Here is a 21,420-nt window from a genome sequence, read left to right as displayed (position 1 = left end):
ATGTTTGGCACCTAATGAAAACTTATCAAGCAAGGAAATATAAGCCATAATGAGATAAATTAGTCAAAATTGAACAAGAACCAACACCGACATTAGATTTAGCAGAAAATGTAATTAAAAGTTATCCTAACCTTAAGTAAATATTTTTAAAACTCTGAACTTATAAGGATGAAAACTACAATGTATGAGGTGAAAAATGCAGTGGATTAATTAGATACTAGAGAAGAAAAGATTAGTAAACTTGAAGATGTAGCCATAGAAATATCTAAAATGAATCCTAGAAAGATAATAATGAGCTGTGGGACAACTCCAATGTGTGTAACTGGAGTCCCTAAAGCAGAGAAGTGAGAGAAAATAAAACATATTTGTAGAAATAATGGCCCAAGGTTTTCCAAATTCCATGAGATCTATAATAAACCCACAGATCTAAGTAGCCCAATGTGTCCCAGACACAGGAAATAAGAAGAGAATGACACCAAATAACATTATCAACAAACTGACCAAAACTACTGATAAAAACAAAAACAAAAGCACCAAAGGCAGAAAAAGATAAACAGACATGTCAAAAATAGGATGACAGCAAAGTTCGCACCTGAAACCATACAAGACAGGGTGGTGCTGCAACAGTTCCAAGGCCCTGAAAGTAAAAAGAAAAAAAAAATTAATCTGAATTCTAGGGCAAAAAAAAAAATAATAATAATAAGATGAAATATTTTTCAGACATTCTCAAGTCAGAAGAATTTTTTTTCCAGCAGGCCCACATTACAATATATGTTCAGGGAAATCTTACAGGCATCCAGTGGCCGCAGGCAGCCATTGCACATAGGCTCCAGGCGTTCCGAGGTGTTGCGTGCTCCTCCCCCCAACACCTCAGTGTCTTGGTAACCGCACCAGAGCCTCAGAGCAGCCACTGACTGGCTACATGGCAGCCCCAAAGAAAACGGTTGTGGGGCCGTTGGTGGGGGCAGTGGTCCAGGGGACGAATTCCACTCGCTTTCTGGTTTTCAGTTCAAAAACAGCAGATCTGCTTAGTCACCATCAAGTGGAATTAACAGAAGATTTCCCAAGAGAAGGATGGGTGGAGCAAGACCCTAAGGAAATTCTTCAGTCTGTTTATGAGTGTATAGAGAGAACATGCCAGAAACTTGCTGAACTGCACATTGATGTATCCAACATAAAAGCCACTGGTGTCAGCAATCAGAGGGAAACCACTGTAATCTGGGACAAGTTAACTGGAGAGCCGTTCTATAATGCTATAGTGTGGCTTGATCTAAGAACCCAGCCTACCCTCGAAAACCTTAGTAAAAAAATTCCAGGAAATAATAACTTTGTCAAGTCCGAGACAGGCCTTCCACTTAGCACTTACTTCAGTGCAGTGAAACTTCGTTGGATTCTTGACAATGTGAGGCAAGTTCAAAAGGCTGTTGAAGAAGGTAGAGCTCTTTTGGGTACCATTGATTCATGGCTAATCTGGAGTGTGACAGGAGGAGTTAATGGAGGTGTCCACTGTACAGATGTAACAAATGCAAGCAGGACGATGCTTTCCAACATCCATTCCTTGGAATGGGATAAAGAGCTTTGTGACTTTTTTGACATTCCGATGGACATTCTTCGAAATGTATGGAGTTCTTCTGATATCTATGGCCGCATAAAAGCTGGGTCTTTGGAAGGTGAGCCAATATCTGGGTGCTTGGGGGACCAGTCTGCTGCATTGGTAGGACAAATGTGCTTCCAAGAGGGACAGGCCAAAAACACGTACAGCACAGGCTGTTTCTTACTATGTAATACAGGTCATAAGTGTGTATTTTCTGCACATGGCCTTCTGACCACAGTAGCTTATAAACCAGGCAGAGACAAGCCAGTATGTTATGCTTTAGAAGGTTCTGTTGGTATAGCTGGTGCTGTTATTCGCTGGTTAAGAGACAATCTTGGAATTATAAACACCTCAGAGGAAATTGAAACACTTGCTAAAGATGTAGGTACTTCTTACGGCTGCTACTTTGTCCCAGCTTTTTCAGGCTTATATGCACCTTTTTGGGAGCCCAGTGCAAGAGGAATAATCTGTGGTCTCTCTCAGTTTACCAGTAAAAATCATATTGCTTTTGCTGCATTAGAATCTGTTTGTTTCCAAACCCGAGAGATTTTGGATGCCATGAACTATGACTGTGGAATTCCCCTCAGTCATTTGCAGGTAGATGGAGCAATGACCAACAACAGAATTCTTATGCAACTACAAGCAGACATTCTGCATATTCCAGTAATAAAGCCCTCTATGCCTGAAACAACTGCACTGGGAGCTGCCATGGCAGCAGGAGCTGCAGAAGGGGTGGGCGTTTGGAGTCTTAAACCTGAGGATTTGTCAGTCATCTTTATGGAACGGTTTGAGCCACAGATCAAGGCCACAGAAAGTGAAATTCGTTATTCTACGTGGAAGAAAGCTGTGAGGAAGTCGATGGGTTGGGTTACAACTCAGTATCCTGAAAGTGGTGATCCTACTATCTTCTCTTGTCTGCCCTTGGGCTTTTTTATAGTGAGTAGCATGATAATGTTAATTGGAGCAAGATATATTTCAGGTATATCATACTAATACCAAGCATGGATTCCCAACATGTGAGCTTTTTACATAAAGAATCTAGCAAGTCTGTCTCTTAACATGATGGCACTATCATAGACTGATTTTATTTATAAACCACTTGCTGCATGACTTATGGGAACCCCAAAGGTAGACCTGTGGCTTGAAATAAATAAATTACAGTAAAAAACACTAGAAACTGTGGTGTGTTTTTTAACAGGCTGGGTGGGCCAGGCACCCTGGGGGCTAACCCCCTCAGTTGTCATAAAATCCTACTGCATGCCCTCTAAAATATTGGATATTCAGATTTTGTCTGTAAAGTCTTTCATCAAATATTTTCTAGCACTTATGGACCAAGATTTAGTTCTCTGTGGTACACATACTTGGTAAATAGTTATAACTAGCTTGCTAAAACTGAGAGAATTGCTGTTATTGTTGTTTTTAGTAGCCCTGCCAAATCCTCCTTTGTATATATTAGGGAGACCATAGTATCTTGCTGAATGTTGAACAGAAACATAGATTCTTAAAATAGGAACTTAGTATTCTCAAGGCTTAGATATTGTCCTGGAAATTATTTGCCAAATTAAAATTCTTCAGACATTTTACATGATCTCAGTAATTACACTGACTTTCTGTGTAGTTCTTATATGTAGAAGAACTTTTCCTTTTTAAAAAAATCTCTCCACTTTACTTACTTTATTTGGCATGTGTAACATATATTCTTATATGCTTCATATAGAGTAACCCACTTATAAAGTAAGTGTATAAGAAGGGTAGTCTTAACTGTACCATTAGATACATACATATTTTGGGATAAACATTTGTATGTAATTTGGGGCAGTGAAATGCATGTTATTTACCAGGAAAAACTTTTTCTTAAAGAGGCAGTACTTGAAATTTGGGTATATGTTTTATGTTGACACACAAAGAAGTATCTTATGATATCAACTATATTTCTTATGCCTTACCAAATAATTGCCTTAATATGTTGGGGGGAAAGGCCTGTGGAATACTACATACAGTAAATATTATCTTCAAACAGAAAAAAAAAAGAATCAACTGCTCAAACAAAAATAATACTGTAATATAGATTTTAAGCATATGTATGTAAAAGAAACCAAAAATAGCAACAAAGTTGGAAGTGGAAAAATGGCAGTGTAATATTGTAAGATTCACATACTATATGGGAATGGTACAATATCATTTGAAGTTATACTGATAATTAAAGATGTATATTCTATATCCTAAAATAATGCAACAAAAAGTCATAATTGATAAGCAAATTAAGCACATAAGCTAGAACTATAAAAATATTCATTTAATCCAAAAGAAGGAAGAAAAGGGATGAAAAAGGTGAAAAATAGATAAGAAAATAGAAAACAATAGCAGGAAAATATATTTAAACCTAACCATACCAATAAGCATATTATAAGTAGTCTAATGAACTCAATTAAAAAGAAAGATCATATTAGATAAAAGAGAATCAAATACATACTGCCTTTAAGAAACACATTTTAGAGATAAAGAGAAAATAGTTAAAAAGAAACAGGATTTAAAAAATACCATGTTAATAATAATCAAAAGAAAGAGTGGCTATATTAATATCAGAAGGTAAATTTCAGAGCAAGTAACATTACCAGTAAAAAGATCATTTGCAATGATAGAGGGGTCAATTTATAAAGAAGACATAACAATCTTAAATATATATACTAATTGCAGAACTTCAAATACAGAAAGCAAAATCTTTCATCATTTCAATGTTTGCTAGACCAAGTAGGTATATAGTAAGTTATAGAAGATTTGAACAATACTATCATACAACTAGATTAACATTCATAGAACATACCACTCAACAATAGAATATATATTCTTTTCAAGTTCATATGAAACATTTACCAAAATAGACCTTACTCAGGCCATTAACCAAGCCTTAATGAATTTAAGAGAATTTTATACAAATATGCTGTCTAAATACATTAGAATTATAAATCACGTAGAAATCAGTTTTTAATTGATTTATAATTCCAGTGTGTTCAGATAGCATATTACTCATGCTTCAAAAAATAAAATCTTGCCATTTGCAATGACGTGGCTGGAACAAGTGGGTATTATGCTAAATTCAATAAGTCAATTAGAGGAAGACAATTACATGATTTCACTCGTATGTGGAATTTGAGGAATAAAACAGAGGAGCATAGATGAAGGGAGGGAAAAATAAAACAAGATGTATTCAGTCAGGGAGACAAACTATAAGAGTTTCTTAATCATAGGAAACAAACAGGTTGCTGGAGGGGAGGAGGGTGAAGGGATGGGGTAACCTGACGAAGGACATTAAGGAGGGTACATGATGTGATAAGAACTGGGTGTTATATACAGCTGATGAATTGTTGAACTCTACCTCTGAAACTAATAATACACTATATGTTACTTGAATTTAAATAAAAAAAAAAGATTTCTAGAAAATCTCCAAATATTTGGAAATTAAATGACAAACTTTTAAATAATCCCTGAGTTAAAGAGATAAATAAGGAAAATAAAATATTTAGAAAACAATGAAAATAAAAACTCAATATATCAAATTTTATGAGAGATTACTAAAGCAATATGTAGGGAGAAATTTATAGGACTAAAAACCTATATTAGAAGAAAGAAAAGGTTTAAAATTAATCATCTCAGCTTTTATCTTAAGAAAGTGGAAATAGCATGGATTAGAAAAATTAATATTGTGAAAATGTCAATGTTACCCAGCAATTTACACAATGAATGCAATCCCTATCAAAATACCATGGACTTTCTTCAGAGAGTTGGAACAAAGCATCTTAAGATTTGTGTGGAATCAGAAAAGACCCCGAATAGCCAGGGGAATATTAAAAAAGAAAACCATAGCTGGGGGCATCACAATGCCAGACTTCAGATTGTACTACAAAGCTGTGGTCATCAAGACAGTGTAGTACTGGCACAGAAACAGACACATAGATCAATGGAACAGAATATAGAATCCAGAAGTGGACCCTGAACTTTATGGTCAACTAATATTCGACAAAGCAGGAAAGACTATCCACTGGAAGAAAGACAGTCTCTTCAATAAATGGTGCTGGGAAAATTGGACATCCACATGCAGAAGAATAAAACTAGACCACTCTCTTGCACCAGACACAAAGATAAACTCAAAATGGATGAAAGATCTAAATGTGTGACAAGAATCCATCAAAATCCTAGAGGAGAACACAGGCAACACCCTTTTTTGAACTTGGCCACAGCAACTTCTTGCAAGATACATCCACGAAGACAAGAGAAACAAAAGCAAAAATGAATTATTGAGATTTCATCATGATAAGAAGCTTCTGCACAGCAAAAGAAACAGTCAACAAAACTACAACACAACCTACAGAATGGGAGAAGATATTTGCAAATGACATATCAGATAAAGGGCTAGTACCCAAGATCTATAAAGAATTTATTAAACTCAACATCCAAAAAACAAACAATCCAATCATGAAATGGGCAAAAGACATGAAGAGAAATTTCACAGAGGAAGACATAGACATGGCCAACAAGCACATGAGAAAATGCTCCGCATCACTGGTCATCAGGGAAATACAAATCAAAACCACAATGAGATACCACCTCACACCAGTGAGAATCGGGAAAACTAACAAGACAGGAAACAACAAATGTTGGAGAGGATGGGGCACCTGGGTGGCTCAGCAGTTGAGTGTCTGCCTTCAGCTCAGGGTGTTATCCAGGAATCGAGTCCCATGTCGGGCTCCCTGCATGGAGCCTGCTTCTCCCTCTGCCTGTGTCTCTGACTCTCTCTCTGTATCTCTCATGAATAAATAAATAAAATCTTAAAAAAAAAAATGTTGGAGAGGATGTGGAGAAGGGGGTTGCACTGTTGGTGGGAATGTGAACTGGTGCAGCCACTCTGGAAAACTGTGTGGAGGTTCCTCAAAGAGTTAAAAATAGACCTGCCCTACAACCCAGCAATTGGACTGCTGGGGATTTACCCCAAAGATACAGATGCAGTGAAACGGCAGAACACCTGCACCCCGATGTTTCTAGCAGCAATGTCCACAATAGCCCAACTGTGGAAGGAGCCTCGGTGTCCATCAGCAGATGAATGGATAAAGAAGATGTGGTCTATGTATACAATGGAATATTACTCAGCCATTAGAAATGACAAATACCCACCATTTGCTTCGACATGGAGGGACCTGGAGGGTATTATGCTGAGTGAAATAAGACAGTCGGGGAAGGACAAACATTATATGGTCTCATTCATTTGGGGAATATAAAAATTAGTGAAAGGGAATAAAAGAAAGGAGAGAAAATGAGTGAAAATATCAGTGAGGGTGACAAAACATGAAAGACACCTAACTTTGGAAAATGAACAAGGGGTAAGAGAAGGGGAGGTGGGGGGGAGTTGGGGTGACTGGGTGTTGGGCACTGAGGGGGGCACTTGGTGGGATGAGCACTGGGTGTTATGCTATATGTTGGCAAATTGAACTCCAATAAAAAAAACAAAAAGAAAAAAAAAGAAAGTGGACATAGAATATAAATTAAATACAAAGTAGTTAGAAAAAAATGAGACTACCAATCAATGATATAGAAAATAGCCAAACTCAATATAACCAAAATTTGTTTCTTTTAGAATGTCAACAAAATAATAAACTTTTGGCCTGATTAGAAAAAAAAAGAAAAAAATGACAAAAATTTTCAGTATCAGGAATGAGAGTTATATCATCATAGACCATAAAGATATTAATGATAATAAAGGAGTATTATGGTAACTTTATGTCAATAAATTTGGCAACTTAGATGAAATAATTTTTGGAAAACACAAACCATAAAAGAAAAAAATAAATAATAACTTGAATGACCCTATATCTATTAAATAGATTGAATTTCTAGTTTATCCCCCTCCACCCCAAAGAACACTCCATGCCCAAATGGCTTCAACAATGGAGAAATAATGCCTATTCTACACAAACTCTTCCAGAAAACTGAGAAGGAAAGGTCCCTTCCAAACTTATTTTATGTAAACAAGACTACATTACTCTGATTCTAACACCAGAGATATTACAAGAAAAAAACAACTGCAGATGAATACCCTTTATAAATATAGATGCAAAAAATCTAAGCAAAATTTTAGCAAAATTATTCCAACAGTATATACAAAAAATAAGAGATCACAACAAAGTTAGGGAATTATAAAGCCAAACTAATAAGTGCAATTAGAAAACTCAACATACTTCACCATATTAGCAAAGATAGATCACGTGAGATACAACTACCCATTGATTAGAATGCCTAAAATTGAAAAATAACCACAGCGAGTGTTGGGAGAGATACAGAACCTGAATTTCTCATATGAATCTGCTAGCAATGTAAAATTCTGCAAATATTTTAGAAAATAGTTTAACAGTTTTTAAAATTAAATATACATCTATCATATTATCCTAGGTATTTAGTAAGAGTATTCATAAGTAAGGTATTTCATAAGAGACATGAAAGTAAGAGTATTCATTAGTAAGGTATTTCATAAGAGACATGAAAGTAAGAGTATTCATTAGTAAGGTATTTCATAAGAGACATGAAAACATATGTTCATACAAAGATTTGTTCACATCCCTTTACTTATTACAGCCAAAAAATAGGCACAACTCAAGTGTCCGCTAACAGGTGAATGGATAAATAAATCATGGTATATCCACACAGTGGAATGCTACCCAGCAACTCTTCTTACACACTATACTATAGATAAATTTCAAAGTAATTAAGCTGAGCAAAATAAGCCAGACCAAAATAAGTATATACATAGTGTTTGATTCCACTTATATAAAATTCTAGAAGATGCAAACTATTGTATAATGACAGAAAGCAGGTCAGTGGCTGCCTGGGAAATGGGGGGATGAGGAGTCAGCAGGAAGGGATATGAAGCATGATTACAAAGGGGCAAAAAGAAAATCCGGGCAGGAGGGAGATGGATATGTTCATTATAGTAATCATGGTGATGGTTTCCAGGGTGAATATATATGTCAAAATTAATCAAATTGAACGCTTTATGTGCAATTTTCAGATGTGAATTATAACTCAATAAAACATTTAAAAAATAAAAAGAGAAAAATTTATCTTCAAACTCTGAAGGAATATACCCAGAGTTTATTCAAGTAAGTTGCTCTTCTCTATTATGCATACTGATCTAGCCTCACTGATTCTACAGTCTGTTAGCCTGGGGTATGCCAATTTCTATCTCTAGAAGGTCCATGAGCTTTATTTGAAGTCATTTGTGTGATTAGGCTGGAAAAGTACATGATAATGTCTAGTGTCATTTAAAACAAATTAATTTCCCATTTCACTTATCTGGCCATAATTCTCAGTCTGGGACCCATTGGAAATGACCTTATAAAGAGTCACACACAAAGATATAAGAAAATCAGGCTAAAAGTTCACAAATTCAGTGTTCATTCTCACCTCTTCAATATTATAATCCTGTGATTACCAGCTTTCCTTTTTTTCTATCTTTGCCTTTATAAGTCTCATTTTCATAATTTAACTTATATGATATGGTAAGTTACAATGTTTTTGCCCCAAGGCTATAAAGGAGCTTCTGTATATTCTATAATAAAATTAGCTAATTAATAATTTCTCTATATTGCCAGTAAGCAGAACTACATAGTTAAATTATGATGATCAGTTCTCATTGCATGCATGTTATGAAACAGCAAGTCATCATTTAATGTCAGGCATACGTGTGAGTGAGAAGGCACGAGCTCAAACACTAACCAGGAGAATGAAAAGAATTTAATTCTAACACTATTTTCCAAAGATTGCAGTTTGTGAATTAAAGTAAGTCATGCAAGGTGGAGGTGCCAGGTAAGTATGGAGAAAGAGAAAGAAAAGAAACAAAGAAGGCCCTGAAGGGAAAGGAATGTTAAAGGTATCCAAAGAGAAACAAGCTGTACTATTAAATCTAATTAAAGACGAAGCATGCACTAAACAGCTAAATCATTTCTAGCTTAGCTCCAGGAGTGGTAAACCATATACATCAAACTTAAAAGGATAAGCAACTTTCTCTCCTCACCCCATAGAGAATTCTAGATTATTATCTGTTTGTGCTTAATTTCTGGTGCTTATATTATCACTTTGATATTAATATCCATAATCTTATAGGAAAGCTACTGTTTCTCTCACTGGTGAACCCTTGTTCTCAATGCCTATGTATAAATACTACATTAAACAATCCCCATTTAGGTGGAACATTATGCACCAACTCTATGAGTGTTAGATATGGAAAATTTGTTTCCATGCCCTTTTTTAAATCATATGAAATAATAAGATCCCCTAGTGTAATCTTCCAGCAGTCTGGAATAAATACAATATCATCTCAGCCAGTCACCTATTTTAACCTCCACTAAAATGACAGCTCTCTAGTCTATTCTGATTGTTTCAATCAAAATAAAATGAATAAACTTAATAAACTTAATGTTTAAATATTCCCCCAGAGTTTTCATCAACAACCTTTACAGCCCAATTTATTTGAGCCTCAGAGAAATTGCATGTGATCCTTGTCCTCTATGTGTTTAGCATACATTACAGTTCATTATCATTTCAGCCCTCAACAAACTGATTTATTTTACAAAAAGAAAGAAAAAAAGAAGACCTTGACCTTTGGTGGGAAAAAAGTACAGAGTGATAAGACTGTTAATCTTTTATTAAACTATGAAATTCATTTTATTGTAAACTATCCAAAAATTTTTCTTATATCCAGTTTTTAAAATATGTTTTCTAAGTTTGGAAAATATTTACAAAGCCAAAAACAGTACAGAGACGTTTATTTAGTATATGCCTGTACTAGGAGCTTCAAAAATGAGGTAGGGAATAAACAGGGCAAAAATGTTCTAGTGATCACAAATAAGGATAACTGATTGGTCTAGTTTCTTCTCTGAACTGGAGTAGGCGTCCTTCTTATCTGCACCTTCCCATTGCCACCTTGATACAGATTTAGTAAGCTGACCAGAGCAAAGTATGGGAAGGCATCCTGGAGCTGGAAGCTGTGATTAGGTTCTTTCTCTCTCTCTCTCTGGTTGTAGTTTTTGTCTGGTCTCAAGTGTATTTCACTAAATTAACTAATCACTTCTCCATAATTCTATTTAAATAGGCCATGGATATCTACTATCATCTCAGTTTCTCAGTCAAGAACATTGAGGAAAAAACAACAAGAAAACCACCTTCCTGACCCAAAAGATATAGTTTTAAATTTTTAAGAGATGATTCATCTGGGGAACCTGATTACTTGCATAGAATTTAATGTTTTTGAAAGAGAGTGTTTTCAAAGAAAACTCTACACTAACAATGTCAGAAGAGCCAGGAATTGAAAAGGGCTTGAGAGACCCTTTAGACAAATATTGTCTAATAGAAAAAAGTAGAAACTGTAAAGTGTAAATATGCTGGGAACTAGAATAAAATCTAAATTTTTACATTCTAATGTTCCTTTTGCTTCACTCAACAGAGCTTTTCTTGGATCTTGGCTACCTCAAACAACTCTGACTTTTAACAAGATATACTTTAATAAGCTAAGGAGATAATTTGTGAATTTTTTATGAAAGTTAGAGTTATGTCTTGGCCAACAAATAATTTGGTGAACACTCACACACTCACTCATGCATGCATACAATTTTTATGGCCACTTAAAGTAGGCACATTTGGGAAGATTCTGAACTACAATAAAGCCATTCTCTATTCTCTAATGATTTTCTATTTCTGAAAAATATAATGTTTATAGACTCTTTGGGGAGTCACTTCTTTAGTCATGGAGCAAAAAAGAAATTTAGGAGTGTACTAGTAGATGTACCATTCTTTTCTAGATACAAATCTTGCTGCTCACCTCCGTGACAATGATATCCTTTCAGACTTACTCAGTTGATCCCTTCATTTCAAAGAGATACAACTTTCTTTTTCCTTCCCCTCTTCCTTCCATTCTTTGTCCTCCTCTTTGTCTTTTTCTTTTTCCGGAAACAAATCCACTGAGTCCTATCATACGGTATTTACTACTCATATTCACAAACATCAAAAGGACGGCAATCTGTTTAATTTCCTGCAGATGAACATGCGTTAAAAAGTGGCATTGTCAATCGGGCACTTGCTGCCCACTGGGCACCAAGCAGCGATGTGCTAAAGATCTGGCGTGTTGTTCCATAGAGGAGAATGACATTCATTACAATTGTACCAAAAACAAATTATGTACCAAATGTTTGCCTCAATAAGTACTTGGACTATCATTTATCTATTTTTCATTCATCCCCTCACAGCTTCTGTGCTGCAGCTCTATCACTGTCAATCCTTTGCCCATTTATAGGTATGCTTTTCTCCCATCTTTTTATGTTACTCCACTACAGTTTCCCCTACTCATACCAGCCCTGATGTACATAATAAGAATCATGCAAAAAAAAAAAAAAAAAAAGAATCATGCTATGTCTACAAATAAGAAGAATGTGCTAAAAAAAGGGTATAAACCTTCTACAAAAAATAGTTTCTATAACTTCTCATGATGTCTCGTTTTTGCCATGTAATTGATAGATGTATCATGGAGAACTGAGGATTTACTTCTCACTTTCCAGATGTGAGAGACTGCTACAAGAAGATAACCTAAGACTTCAAAAAATAGACCTTCAAACTTAAAGTATATTTCTAATGGATTTCAGCTAGAAATTAGAGATCCTATATTTCAGGCCTCTTATTTCAGATATTTAGAAACCAGGGTTCAAAGGACATGATGGGCCAACACTTAATGGCTACCTTGTACCTGGATATGCTAGGATTAGAACCTAGAACTTTATTCTATACCATACACCAAGTTTTCTTTGAGGATTTCAGTTCTAAGAATAATATTTAGATATTTAGTGGGAATATGGGATTTTCCCATATTCCCATATTTTAACATAGAAGTTAAAAATTGTTTTTTAGTCCCCCTTAAGGATCTTAGGGAAATGAATATAAAATGTCTGTTCTCTATAGCTACACTTGCTGCCAGCATAGCATAATATATACACTTGTGGAATGACTATATTATGTCCCTGGAACTAATGTAACATTGTGTGCCAACTATTCTTGAATTAAAAAAAAGAAAAGAAAAATGTTTAGAAAATACGAGATGAAAATTAAAAATGAGGAAAAAAGAAAATAAGCTTTAAATAGACATATTAATGATAACTGTCCAATTTAGTTCAATAATTTAATTAGAAAACAAAATAAAACAAAATGTCACGTCTCTGTTTCTTCCTCTTCATTCACCCTTGAAATTTAGGTATCACCATTATCTCCTGATAATGAGTAACCTAACTTTTCCTGTCACATTTCTCAAATTTATCCTCTACATTTCCACCATGATTCTCCCTCTCTTCCTGTTCCATCCCCTCTCCATCTCTGTCTTTCTCTAATTTTACATAATTTATTCCTTTTTTTTTTTTTTTTCAATTCCCAGCACCACAGATCTGGCTTGGGAAGTACTCCCCTGCCCCACTCAAAGGAGTCCCGGGTCTTATCTCCATGTAGATAAAGGCTTACTGGCCTTTCAGCTGCAGGAGCCGTTCAGAGGAAGGATGGGAAAACGATCCTGGATTGAAGATCCTGTATGGTCAGGGCAACCATTAGAGCCACCAGGAGCTGGTGTTTATTGGCCCGACCTTGTTCATTGGTTGCTCATACCTGATTTTCAGCTATGTTTTCCTAATGTCAACTCCATGATGAGTCTTCTCCCAACATTTGAATCCTTTATTCCAGAGATGTTCTGGTGGTCCTGATGCAGCGGCGGGAGGAAGGTCATCCTCTTCACTGGGTATGTGGATGGACCGGACTCTGGGTCAGTGCCTGAGTCTGTCTGGAACTCTAAGCCCTTGGGGGTGGCCTGGTGGCTTGTAGCCTGCAAAACCCACATGGTGACCTCTGCAGCCAACAGGATTACTCAGGTCCTGCCCTGTCATCTGAGTCCAGACAGAGCCCCACTTCCTCCTTGAAACAGAAATCTGATCATTTTATCTTACAGCTTTAAGGTTTGGGCTAATTTCACCACTTCCCAGATAAGCTAATTAGCATAGCATGTAAGCTCCATGTATGTTTAGTCAGCCTTCCATCGATTTTCCTAGCTTCACTTCACCCACTGTTTCCACCAACAACGTGGCCTCCACCACACCTTTCAGGTTTTCTGGTCCTCTAATCAAATATCTGAGTTCCTGATTGCTCTCTTATTGAAACTCAGATCTCATGACTGAAAGTCATGTGATCTTTTCATTCACCATGCAGCTAGCTCTTCCTCGAAGTTGTCAAATTAAAGAGAAGTCACATTCACTAAGGAGCCAAAATTAGAGACATAAAATGAGACTTTGTTGATGGCATTTTCCCTTTCATGGGTAAATATCATTCTTTCATCATAAAAAGTAGATGTTTTCTTCATTATTTAGAGGTGAATAAGTAGGATTCTTGGAAAGATTTAAATATTTATAAAGTTTGATCACTAACCTATTTTAGGAATCAGTTATTGCATTATAGTTTTCCAAAAATATTATCAAACCAAGTTACTTCAGTTTTTAATATTTCTTGCTTTTTTGTGTTGCTTTTCATTATTCTTTACACCTAACCCTACTGCATGATTCTAAAAATAACTCTAACCACATCAGTCATATTAATCAAATATTTTTATTAAAAAAAGGATTTTGCATCCAGTCTGTAATGCCCAAAATACCAAATTCAGGACTTTTTAACTTGAATCTTTTTCTCATCTGATTAGACTGATGCTTACAGTAGTGTAGAGTAGTCAATTCATTTATGAGGTTTTTTTCTAGTCTTTAGTTTCTCATTGATCATGATACAGGCTTCCAAAGAAAGAGGGTTTATCCTCAGAGTAATAATCTCTCATGAAAATAACGTTGCCAGCCTTATTGGTTCTATAATTCAACTTATTAATGAATCAATCCATAATATTCATTAAATTCCCCCTATGTGAATCATCATGGGAAATATAAAAGTGGAGACTCCTTGGTGCCTGTTCTAAGACTTTATAATCTAGTAGTGACAATGTATCATATACATAAATGTTCTTGAAGTAAACTTGTATTTGAAAAGTACTATTTGGTGAATGAATGAAAGAACACATGTGCAAATGAGTGGATTTCATATACAGTAAGTAAAACAGAGGTAAAGGACACCTATATCTGGATTTAGAAGATAAATATTATAATGATAGGACCAGACTCTTAAGATATGAACCAGATTTATAAGATGGATAGGATATCAATTGATGAAGTTGGAGAGATGAAAATAAACTTAGCTGTAGAAAATGATATGAGTAATAGCATCAGAGACAAGTCCTATAGTTTAAGCTTATCAGCTTAAATGGAGCAGATGACTATAGAAAGAAGTGGGTAGTAAAAATTAGAGCCAGATTTTGAAGAATCTTGAATGTCAACCTAAGAACATAGGTCTTATTTTTTCCTATAGGGACTAGAGCTCCATGAAAGGTTTATGCTGAAGTTGAGTAATATGATAAAAAAAAAAAAAAGTCTCATGTCTGTGCCTCTTTGATTGCTAGTTTCATTACTGAGAGAAGAGAGCATGGATTAACAGTAAGAGGGATCCCTGGGTGGCGCAGCGGTTTGGCGCCTGCCTTTGGTCCAGGGCGCGATCCTGGAGACCCGGGATCGAATCCCACATCGGGCTCCCAGTGCATGGAGCCTGCTTCTCCCTCTGCCTGTGTCTCTGCCTCTCTCTCTCTCTCTCTCTCTATGACTACCATAAATAAATTTAAAAAAAAAAAAAAACAGTAAGAGCATATACTACTTGCTTCAGATCTGGCCTCTACCATTTACTGTGTGGCCTCTGCTAAGTTACTTAACCTCTCTGTGCCTTAGTTTCCTCAATTCTAAAATAAAGATGAGGAGGAGGATACGATGATGATAATAAAGATAGTTGTAAGAAATAAATGGGTAAACTGAGGGTCAAATGAGTTAATGTATGTAAAGTACTTAGATCAATACCTTATTATTATAACTGTCATCACTGTAAAGACAGAAGAGTTGGGAGATTCTTTGCTTTCTATACTTTTAAAATTGAATCTCAGAAGAGTCATTAAAAAGAGAAAGAATAATCATAGACCAGTACAGTTTTAATTACTGTATTTTAAGCATGGCTTATAAACTAAGGTATTATTTGGTAAACTGGATAATAGTTCTATGTATCCTTTGTGTGTTTAAGAGGATGTAAAAAGTATAACTAAAAAGAATGGAAAGAGAAGTTAATCAGCTTTTTTTTCTGGGCTATAGAAACACATTTAAAAAAACATTCTTACATTGGATTTGATGAGGATTTCTTGGATATAACACCAAAAGCACAGGCAACAGAAAAAAAATTGATTGGGCTTTCTCAAAAGTAAAAATTTTTGTGCAACAAAGGACACTATTAAAAGAATGAAAAGGCAACGCACAGAATGAAAGAAAATATTTGCAAATAATATACTTGATAAGGGATTAATATCTACAATACATAAAGAATCGCTGCCACTCATTAACCAACAACGAAAAAACCCAACCCAATTAAAAAATGGGTTTTATAGACATTTCTCTAAAGAAGATGTACAAAAACCAATAAGCATATGAAAAGATACTCAACATCACTAGTCATTAGGAAATGAAAATCAAAGCCACAAAAAGATAACATTTCATACTCATTAGGATGGCTATTATCAAAAGAAAGAAAAGAAAGAAGAAAGAAAGAAAAAGAGAAAGAAAGAAAGAAAGAAAGAAAGAAAGAGAAAAGAAAGAAAGAAAAAGAAAGAAAGGAAGGATGGAGGGAAAGAAAGCAGAGGGGAAAGGAAAGTGAAAAAAATGGTTGGCAAAGATGCAAAGAAATTGGGACTCTTATGCACTGCTGGTGGGAATGCAAAATAGTTCATCTACTATGTAAGACAGTATGAAGCATCCTTAAAAAATTAGGCAGACTTATCATATAATCCAGCAATGCCAATTCTAGGTAGATACCCTAAAGAATTGAAAGCAGAGATTCAAACAGATATGTGTACACCAATATTCATAGCAGCAATAGTGACAGGAGTCAAAAGGTAGAAATAGTCCAAATGCCCATTGACAGACAAATGGATGAACAAACTATGGTATGCTAATATAGTAGAATGTTATTCAACCACAAAAAAGGGATGAAATTCTGAAACATGCTACAGCATGTGTGAACCCTGAAGATATCATTTAAGTGAAATAAGTTAGAGGCAAATATTGTATGATTCTGCTTATAGTCAAATTCCTAGAGACAGCAGAATAGTGATTATCAGCGGCTGGTGAGCAGGAGTAATGAATAATTATTGTTAAATGGATACAGAGTTTCAGTTTGGGATGATGAAAAAGTTCTGGAGATGAACAATAGTGACAGTTGTATAACAATGTAAATGTACACAATGCCACTGAATTTTACACTTAAAAGTGGATAAAATAGGGACACCTGGGTGGCTCAGCAGTTGAGTGTCTGCCTTTGGTTCAGGGAGTGATCCCGGGTTCTGGGATCGAGTCTGCATTGGGCTCTCTGTGAGAAGCCTGCTTCCCCCTCTGCCTATGTCTCTGCCTCTTTCTCTGTGTGTCTGTCTCTCATGAATAAATAAACAAATCTTTTTTTAAAAAAGTGGTTAAAAGAGTAACTTTTATGTAATGTATATTTTATTACAATTTAAAAAATTAGTCCACATGAAATTCTTTCACTGCTCCTATATTATATGAGCATCTAGTTTAATTGCATTGGTATGAAAGTATCATTGATTATGAACAACCAGAAAACAAAAGAGGAAGATTGAATGATCCATGATAGATTTCTCATTAAAATGTTCCAGTAGAGAGAGGTGCCTGGGTAGCTCAGTTAAGTATCCAACTCTTGATTTTAGTTCAGGTCATGATCTCGGGCTTATGACACTGAACTTTGTATCAGGCTCTGTGCTGGGCATGGAGCCTGCTTAAGATCCTCCTCTCCCTTTCTCATTTGCCCCTTCTCACTCTCTCTCTCTCTCAAAAAAAAAAAAAAAAAACAAAACAAAAAAAGAATGAAAAAAAAAAAGGTCCTCAAAGAATTCTTAGGATATAAGGTTTATCTTGCTGTTTCAATTATTCTTGTCTTCTTTTTCAAGGAAAACATATTCTAATAGTTAAGAACTGACATTTTATGTGCTGAAAGAGACTCTAAAGGTGGTTACCTTGTTTGCCTTATTATCCATAAGGCAATAGTTCCAAATTTCAGTATTCTCTGCATAATAAACCTGAAATAATATGCATTTTAGTTTTCTAGAATCTTTAAGACTCTGTAGAGGGATCTTTCACACAGAGATCCTTAAGTTCTTCTCCCTGACCTTTTTCTGCTCCCTTTCTCACATCTCCTGAACAAAAAGGGTATGACCCCAGTTTGGCTCTGGAATTTCTGCTTTGCAAAGATATCCATCTGTTCCTTTCATTATCTTCCTAGTCATATCTGACTGGGTTTGGGATGTCCAAATACATTTCTGTTATTGTCAACACTACAGAGCCAAGAACTCTTTGGGCAAGTAAACTGCACTATAAGCTATTGCCTTATGTGTCCTCAAAAGACTTGCCCTTGCCTGAATCTAGAACCTTTATTGCTAGAGAGAATGTGTAATACTTAGCAGGAAAAATGTATTTGGTATTTGACCTGCTATCAAAATGAATTTTAAAGATGAATACTAAACAAGGAGAAACAAAACATGTCAAATGTCCAACAAATGTGGCATTTTAAACTTGAAGTTTCCTAATAGGTTAGTATTTTAGAGGTTACTATGTTTCCTGAATGTTTTTAGCAGAATATATAAACTCTATGAAAAGGTATAACTACTGTTTATTCTCTTCTAGGGTAAAATCACAGGGCTCATTAAAAAATACAACAGAAAAATTTGTTGAGCTGGTGATTCCCTATTTTTATTTTTTAATGAATAAGCATGGACATGAATGTTACTGTTAACATTCCCAGAAATTTTCTTGTCAATCTTGAAATACAATTTGCTTCTGAGTTGCTACCGCTGTAAACAAAAATTATAGAAGTACCTTCTTTGATAGGTCTTCTATTTTCACAAATTGAAAATTCCCTAGGTTTTCTAATAAATCCAATATAACTACAGGATAGAAAACTTGAGATAATGCTATGACATCATTAGATTCATTCATCCAGTTGTCATTTACTGAGTGCCCACTATATGTCCAGTATTGTGTCAGCTAGGTAATGGGAATCCAAAGATAAGATATTTTACTTTTGAAAAATGTACTCTTTCATAGTATGAGCAAACAAATATGCAACCCTGATAGCTATTTCCCCCTGACTACATTATACAGCGGATAAAATGGAAGGTAAGATCATACCAAGTGTCATAAGGTGTCTTGTAAAATGCCATCTCTCCAAGCTCTTCACCTCTTGTCATTAAGAGTTGCTTCAACCTTCACACTGAGGTGACAACCTTAGAGCAGAAACAATGAGGAGCATCATATTCACAAGAATGCCATTTCCTTTGTTCACTGTTTTTTACACAATCTTGCACCTGTATCCTTAAGTGGGCAGTTTCTACAATATCTGGGACTAGAAAAACCACAAGGTTTCTTTTCCTTGCCATATCCAAAGAACATTTAAAAATATCCATGCTGAGCCCCCATTATCAGAAATTTTGATTTGAGGCAGCCCAGGTGGCTCAGTGGTTTAGTGCTGCCTTCAGCCAGGGTGTGATCCTGGAGACCTAGGATAGAGTCCCACGTCAGGCTCCCTACATGGAGCCTGCTTCTCCCTCTGTCTGTGTCTCTGCCTCTCTCTCTCTTTCTCTTCTCTCTCTCTCTCTCTCTCTATCTCTCATGAGTAAATAAATAAATAAATAAATAAATCTTTAAAAAAATAAAAGAAATTTTGATTTGATTTGTTGACTTTATTGCTGTCATTATTGTTGTTCTGGAAATGATTCTAACCTGCAGCATGTTTGAGAACTGCTATCCTAAGTGACTTCCAACTCTAATAAATTCTTTGACTCAACCAACCAAGCCAGTATCAAAGAACACAGCCTTTTGACTGTGGTGGGTCCTCAAATCACTGAAAGGACTCTTGATTCATGGTCTTTCCTTTTTTAATATTTTATGTATTTATTCATGAGGGACACACAGAGAGAGGCAGAGACATAGGTAGAGGGAGAAGCAGGCTCTCTGCAGGGGGAGCCCTCGATCCCAGAACCCTAGGATCAAGACCCCATCCAAAGGCAGATGCACAACCTCTGAGCCACCCAGGTGTCCTGTTTCTTGGTCTTTCCATCTCTTGCTTCTGGGTTCTGAAATTGCTTCTAAACAGAGCAGGAAAAGAGACTGAGGTGAGAAGTTCTACCATCTCCCAATTCTACTAAAATGCATTATCCTGGGCAGCCTCGGTGGCACAGTGGTTTAGCGCCTGCCTTTGGCCCAGGGCGTGATCCTAGAGACACGGGATCGAGTCCCACGTCAGGCTCTCTGTATGATGCCTGCTTCTCCCTCTGCCTGTGTCTCTGCCTCTCTCTCTCTCTCTCTGTCTCTATGAATAAATAAATAAAAATCTTTTTAAAAAAATAAATAAAATGCATTATCCTATCTTGCCACAGTTTCTTGTACTTGGTAAGAGTAGTCCATCGCAAGTAGATACAAGGGCAGTTGCTCAGTTATGTAAGCAAATAAATCCAGATTTGGCTTAGAATTAGAATTCTATATATGCAACTGAAAATATTCCTTAGGTAACATAATCTCCTTCCCGGGCTAAAATGTGGTCTACCTATTCAGAGTCCCTAAAATGTGGTACACTCCTTGAGGAATGTACATTAAATTGCATTTGTGTTTGATTCTTTATTTTTGTCTGCTAAACTACAACCATTTTTAAGGTAGAGGCTCTCTTTCCTTTTTTCCTCCTATGGTACAGTTTGGCAGAAGTAGGTATTCAATTAAAAAAAAAGAAGAAAAGAAAAAACATGACAAATAAGTAAAAATGAATTTTTCCTCATATTTAAATTTTTATATTCTTTCTTCAACAGAAATAATGTCCAGAACTCTAAACTGGCTCCAAAGAAACTCTGTTTTAATTTTTTATTAATTTAAATTGTATTAATATTTCTCAGCACATCAACAACAGATCTTAAACACCACTTAGTTGTCCTGTCTCCTTTAGGCCTTTTACCACATTCTAGAACTGAGTATCTGTCAGAAAGTTGGCAGTATTTTAAGCAAGGTATGAGATATGAGACATAGTAAAAAAAAAAAAAAAAAAAAAAATGTAAGCCTAGAATTCCCCAGGCACTAAAGTTTATCCACTGTAAAAACTGTGCTCTGAAGAATTCAATCTATCACTGAATAAATTTTCTGTTAGACTTTCTTGATTGGAAGCTAAAGGGTCAATGAAATTACTCAAACTATGGGCAACTGTCAGACAGAAGAAAGTTGATCATATGCTTTCTTTTATCTATTTTTTTGGGGGGGGGGCTGAATTTCCTTTTCTCAATATGTAGTACATTTCCTAAGTGACACATTTCATGATCATACTAAAGAACCACTGTGTATGAAATATCATATAGGTTTCCCCCACGATCTGAAAGTTTGCTTTTAAGAAATTCCTACATTAACAGTTGTTTTTGCTAACAGACTCAAAAGCATTTTAGCTTTAATGAAATGGCAATTGATTCTTTGATTTATGTCATTTCAGCTTACAAAACGTTTCATAAAAATGCTCTACTTTCACTTATTTTTTTCTTCTTTCCCCTTTATTCTCTTTCACTATTTTTTATATTCCCTAAATGAATGAAA

The 21,420-nt window shown here is 35.6% G+C and overlaps 2 protein-coding genes and 1 long non-coding RNA gene across 6 annotated transcripts in view; 2 read left to right on the top strand and 1 right to left on the bottom strand.

Annotated features, from left to right (window-relative positions):
* The window catches only part of LOC144304165 (uncharacterized), a 36,220-nt gene that overhangs the window by 3,715 nt on the left and 11,085 nt on the right, over nucleotides 1-21,420 (bottom strand). For 2 of the 4 annotated variants that reach the window (XM_077882629.1, XM_077882628.1), the window contains exons 2-3: nucleotides 18,985-19,079; nucleotides 593-637 (exon numbers count right to left, since the gene is read on the bottom strand). In XM_077882629.1, coding sequence (XP_077738755.1) covers nucleotides 593-637; nucleotides 18,985-19,043 — 104 coding nt within the window. In that variant the 5' untranslated portion in view covers nucleotides 19,044-19,079. Of the gene's footprint in view, nucleotides 1-592; nucleotides 638-790; nucleotides 1,590-18,984; nucleotides 19,080-21,420 lie in introns of those variants that run through there. The other 2 variants (XM_077882630.1, XM_077882631.1) reach the window with 2 other exon arrangements.
* On the top strand, nucleotides 870-2,771 carry GK2 (glycerol kinase 2). The gene has a single exon (XM_077882627.1). The coding sequence runs from the start codon at nucleotides 923-925 to the stop codon at nucleotides 2,585-2,587; it is 1,665 nt and encodes a 554-aa protein (XP_077738753.1). The 5' UTR covers nucleotides 870-922; the 3' UTR covers nucleotides 2,588-2,771.
* Nucleotides 8,557-11,060, top strand: LOC144304166 (uncharacterized). The gene is made up of 2 exons (XR_013371121.1): nucleotides 8,557-8,742; nucleotides 10,734-11,060. It is a non-coding gene; the product is annotated as an uncharacterized LOC144304166 (long non-coding RNA).

This window comes from Canis aureus, chromosome 33 (genome assembly GCF_053574225.1).
Source record: "Canis aureus isolate CA01 chromosome 33, VMU_Caureus_v.1.0, whole genome shotgun sequence".
NCBI lineage: Eukaryota > Metazoa > Chordata > Mammalia > Carnivora > Canidae > Canis > Canis aureus.
This window is presented reverse-complemented; position numbering and strand designations above follow the sequence as displayed.